This window comes from Elephantulus edwardii, unplaced genomic scaffold, assembly GCF_000299155.1.
Source record: "Elephantulus edwardii isolate Elephantulus edwardi_28Jun2011 unplaced genomic scaffold, EleEdw1.0 scaffold00015, whole genome shotgun sequence".
Taxonomy (NCBI): domain Eukaryota; kingdom Metazoa; phylum Chordata; class Mammalia; order Macroscelidea; family Macroscelididae; genus Elephantulus; species Elephantulus edwardii.
This window is the reverse complement of record NW_006399765.1, coordinates 17,099,164-17,104,226: the sequence shown is the minus strand read 5'-3', so window position 1 is coordinate 17,104,226 and position 5,063 is coordinate 17,099,164. Positions and strand designations below refer to the sequence as shown.

The 5,063-nt window shown below is 52.2% G+C and overlaps 1 protein-coding gene across 2 annotated transcripts in view; it reads right to left on the bottom strand.

Annotated features, from left to right (window-relative positions):
* Nucleotides 1-1,857: 1,857 nt before the first annotated feature.
* Nucleotides 1,858-5,063, bottom strand: part of MYBL2 (v-myb avian myeloblastosis viral oncogene homolog-like 2) — a 40,498-nt gene continuing 37,292 nt past the window's right edge. For both annotated transcript variants that reach the window (XM_006881538.1, XM_006881539.1), the window contains 3 exons: nt 3,597-3,701; nt 2,519-2,671; nt 1,858-1,986 (listed from right to left, as the gene is read on the bottom strand). In XM_006881538.1, coding sequence (XP_006881600.1) covers nt 1,858-1,986; nt 2,519-2,671; nt 3,597-3,701 — 387 coding nt within the window. The remainder of the gene's footprint in view (nt 1,987-2,518; nt 2,672-3,596; nt 3,702-5,063) is intronic.

Sequence of the window (5,063 nt, the reverse complement as noted above, 5' to 3'; positions counted from 1 at the left end):
AAATACCCCCTTGTCACCTCAAGTGGTGTAGTCTGTGGCTTTGATTTAATCATTTGATTTCCCTAGACCACTAATCATCTTTAATCAGGTCCAGCTGCTTCAACTCTGCCTGCCCTGCAAGCGCCTTGGCCCACTTACTGTTAGGCTAAAAATCAAAATGGAGGTTGAAGCTCAACTCAAAAATCCTGGGTCAGGATCTCTTCCAAAACCAGAACTCAGAAAATCCTGTCAGGACATTCCCCAGAATCAGTTTCCCAAGACCAGAAATTTTATGCCCCAATGAGCCACTGCAAGGACCCCATATGAACCCCCTGAGTCCAACCCCCAGGGCTACTCCCCTTGCTGAGTAGCCAGGCGTGCAGTAAACTGAGAAATGTCTCTACTTCAGCGTGGTTCTTGGCTTTGATCCGAAACCTTTCACTTACATTGTCAACAGTCGTGTGAGCCACCTTCGTCATGCACAACCCACAATCGATTGACAGAGTCCACTGAGCTGCGAAGCTCACCACCACATGAGACCTGTGTGGATTCGTGGACTTGGTCCACGCTTGCTGGAGTAGCTGTGTGGGGAGTTAATGTATTTTATGGACTGAGGTGGAAACAAGATGTGATACCCTGTTAATGAAGCTGTTGTCCGAGTCTGACAGAGTCTGACAGGTAGTTGTCGGGTCTGAGCAAGAGGGCTATCAGTTTGATTCGGGACTACTGCTAATTTATTTAGATGTATTGACTTGGAACTACTGCTCCACGGAACCAGAGCCAGAGGCCTTCACCCCGACTTGCTGGAGCCCTGGGGGATTGGTCACTGTGTTACAAGCAACCTTTACAGCTTGTTAATGTTGTCTAGGCTGATGTGTACTGTTGCTTTTTGCTATTCTGAATTACAGCCTATTGCTGTGTACCCTTGAATCGAAACCAATTTAAGGCTGACCCTCTAGCTGGTTTTCAGTCAGTAAATTGCACAGATTACCCATCGTTCTCCCACAGAGCAGCTGATGGATTTGAACTTCAAGCTTAAGGCTTGAATAGTGCAACTCCTTACTACTCAGCCACCAGGGCTCCTTTAGAGTCTGTTAACGTCCCTAAAAACCTCCACAATCTTGGGTATGGTTCTGTGAAGTCTGTGTGAGCTGAATTTTTATCTCGGCTGGTGAGTGGGTAGAGGGTGGGAGACCATGTTCTGACCTTGTTGGTGTTAGTTTTGTACTATGGATGCTGGCGATGGGGAGCTGGTAGAAGTCAGACTCGGTGTTCAGGTTTGTCTTTATTCTTATTATACCAATCCCCACTCCTTGGTCCATTATTCTCAGTTTTGAAGCAATACCCACTGGCTGCACAGAAACTGCTTCTTAGGATGGGAGCACAAGGCCCAGCTCACTGGCCCCTCGTGAGGGGAGGGTTCCAGAGTCTCTGACCTGGGCTCTGCAGACAAGGCTGCACAGTGAGGACAAGGACCCCAGTCCCCATAACCCAGAGGGCCCTGGGAACAGTCACTAGAAAGAGCAGGGCCTTGGAGAAAGATGGAGTCTGAAGCAAGATGAGGAAAACGGTAGTTTCACTCTTTTAGGGCTGGAGGGGAGGAGCTGTCCTCAGCAGGAACCCTCACTAGGGCGGAGAAGCTAAGGGTACTCAGGGTGTCGGAAGAGGCTGCTGTGCAGGCCCACCAGGTGGGCTTTGTTCTGTTAGCACCAGGGCGGCCCAGAGCTGCAGGTGAGCAGTCTGGGGAAGGGCAGTGGCTGCAGGCTCATTGCAGGCAGATGAGGTGGTGCCCGCCCCGCCCAAGTCACCTGAGTATGTTCTTGGTTTTATAACCCCCGCCCCCCTGTAAACATGAGAGTTTGTGACTGTTCAAGTTCCTTAGGACAAGATGAGCGTCCGTGACGTGTGGCTGGGCTTCAGACGACCCAGGAGCTGCCGCGCTTTCTCCTGCATGAAGAGCTGGTCCCTTGTCCCCCCACAGGCCACAATCTTCCAGGCCTTGGTCATCTAGAAGCAGAAAAGACTCTGGCCACCAGGCAGAAAGAATGTGCTCCTGAGAGGTCCCCCTCTCCCCGCTACCAGCTAGAGGTCTGTGTATGTCCACCCACCCTCCTCAGTGGCCCAGGTCATACATTTACTCTCCCTGGCCTGCTTCCTCATTGTGACCCAAGGAAGCTGGCTCAGGGGACATGATTAGCTTGCAATTAAGGAGGAGCCATGGCAATGCTGGCTGGACTAGAGCAATGGGGGCCTATCTATGCAGACCCAAAATGAGAAGAGCCTGGGGAAGCCCAGCCCTCCACCACAGGTAAGCTGATAAGCAAACTCGGGAGATAAAATGATTTGGACACTAGAGAAACCTAAGACCAGAGGAAGCCTCAACATACTGAGTTCTAGAAGTGACCTTGAGCACAAATCAAGGAGAGCCATAGGAAAGTAGAACATTCAGGCAGAAGAAGGAGCATGTGCAAAGGGCCTGAGGTAGGAAAGTCAGCATAGCAAGTCCCAAGGGCAATGCCACATTCATAGCCGCACTCACGGGAGCAGGTGGTGGGAAGCGGTTCCTGGTCTTCTGGGCTGGTCCCGACGACTTCTCGGGCTTGGCCTGCAGGAAGCCCTTATTGAGGAGGCTGTTGTCCTCCTTAATATCTGACAGCGTGAGGCCAGAAGAGCTGGATGGGGCATTGGTTGGCTGGAACGAAAACCCAAAGCAAATGCTCACCATTCTGTAGAAGGCCAGGACCACTTAATGTGAAGGAGGAAACCCATGAGCTCAAATTCCAGTATCACCACCTCATGGCTAACTGCTGAGATCTCAAGGAGGGCAGACAACTTCCTCTCTCAAAAGGGGAGTTCATTTACTACTATCTGTAAAGTGCCTGTGACAGAGCTTGGCCCATCTTAACGCTCCATAAATGCTGGTTCCTCAGGTGAGGTAGAGGTGCTCTCTAGTTTCTGCTCAGAGAAACAAACATTCATGAGCTGTTAGAACAGAGCCGGCCAGCATAGCCCAGGCAGGGCAGCTGCACCAAGTGCCTCCCCAAGCTTTACCAGCTGCATTGCTCTGCTCTGCACTTAATCCTCTGAATAAACACTCTGGCTCAGTGTTCAAGTGCTCCTGCCTATTTGCCACAGCTTTTCTACTTTTAAATATTTCTTTTCCGTGCCCTAAGCAACGCCACAACTCGTCTGGTCTTCGGTCATTAGCATTCAGTGTGTCAGATCTGCTCTAGAAGTGGTCTCGGGTTCCAGTAGGATCACCAAGAGTCACACACGGCTCCTGCAGACTTGTTTCAATTGTCTTCAACATCAGCTTGCATATAAGCAACTGGTCCAGCGGGTGGGTGCCTAGCCTTTTTCAGATGGTAAATAACAAGTTTCTCAATTGTCTCTTTCCACAGATTTGATCCCTGTGTGCTGAGTCCAGGCCTCCTGAAGCCCAGTTCAAGACTGCCTGGCCACTCTATGTGTAGGGTCCTTCCTTCCAAGGCAGAGAGGCGGCTTCCAGGGAGACACCACACTCCTCAAGAAGAGCAGCCCCTGAAGTTCTGTTGGGTCAGGGATAAGAGTAGAAGGGTAGAAAGAGCAGAAAGATGGCTTCCCTCAGACCCTCTTACCAACGACACGACCTTGGGGACTGAGCACATCATCAGCTTCGTGTCCTCATCCACGATGTCAAGAGCCAGCGACTTCCGGACCTTCTTGATGGGACTCCGCCGCAGCTGAGGGTAGAGAGGAAGGGGGGGCAGGTGGGTGTGGTGTCAGAGGTCAATGTGGTCGCCGCTAGCATCTGCCTTTAATCTGTCTCTAATGACTGTGGTCATTAAATTGAACCCTGCTGCAGTGTCACCTTCAAATCAAGTCCGCAGGGCGGGCAGGGACTTGCTGACTGGGAGACCCTGCCCTGTTATAGACTGTGTCCTTGTAGACCAGTCCTGCCAGGCGCTGCACCAAGAGAGGTCACCGATGTTGATTGACCTCCAGCCACAAGGAGACCCACTGCTCACCCCCTAAAAGAACAAACACAGCCCCGAGCCTCGACAACACCTACTTCCAGTTGACAGTACGCACTCTATCCCAACTCATGGTTCCCCAACGTGGGTGAGACTCACGCTCTAAAAGCTTTCTCAGAAGCACATCACCAGGCCTCCTGCGGGGCCCTCCAGACGGACACAAACCTCCAACCTTTCAGTCAGCAGCCAAGTGAGTTAACCCACTGCACCACCAGGACGCCTTACCACAGAGCACTCACTAGTCCTGTGAAAAGGTCCAGGCAGAGAACCATCCAAGGAACACCTACACATCCATCCAGACGTGGGGACGCCCTGGTAAGGAGCCTAATTCCACCGCTGCTCTTTTTAGAAGAGGTCAGAGGTCAGCACCCCTGGAGATGGCTGGGGCCTTATGCCCCAAGACACACAAGGGCTGCCGGGCAGAAGCACCTCTTGTCTACCTGGGGCCCAGCCCAGTGCATCCCTCCCAGCCTGGCTGCCCACCCATTCCCTCCTCTTCATAAGCCACTGTGATCACAGAGCTAAAACAAAAGGCAGCTGACACAGGATACAGTCCAATCTCCGCTCCTCTTCCTGGGGGCAAACCGTTTGGGGGTGGAGGGAGAGAAAGAAGAAAAAGGGACACAGAAATTCATCCACTACCAGGAAAGCTAAAGAGGCAGGATAGTGGGGAGGAGACTGGCTCCTCCGCTGCTGCTGGGATGATCATGTCCCCACCCCTCTGCTCCCAGATGTCCCTGATCAGTGACTCTGCTGACACACCCACCCCACGCCCTGCAGCACGGTTCACAGCTCTCCTGAGGCCCAGCCCCTCCTGACCGCCCGGCCTCAACCCAAAGCATCTCTCCTGGAGCCCACTATGATCCTCTGGTCACTAAACACCACAGGACCGTCTGGGACTTAATCATAACTGATCACTACACTGAGCCCAGAGTCCACTGCAGAAGGATCCAAACAGACCATGGAAGAAATCAGTGAATAACTGAGAGGGAATGGAGGAAAGGTCTGAGACAAAAGGTTTTACCTTGGTCAGTTTCAGGGTGACCACTCTGGGGAGCAAGCTGCAGGTGA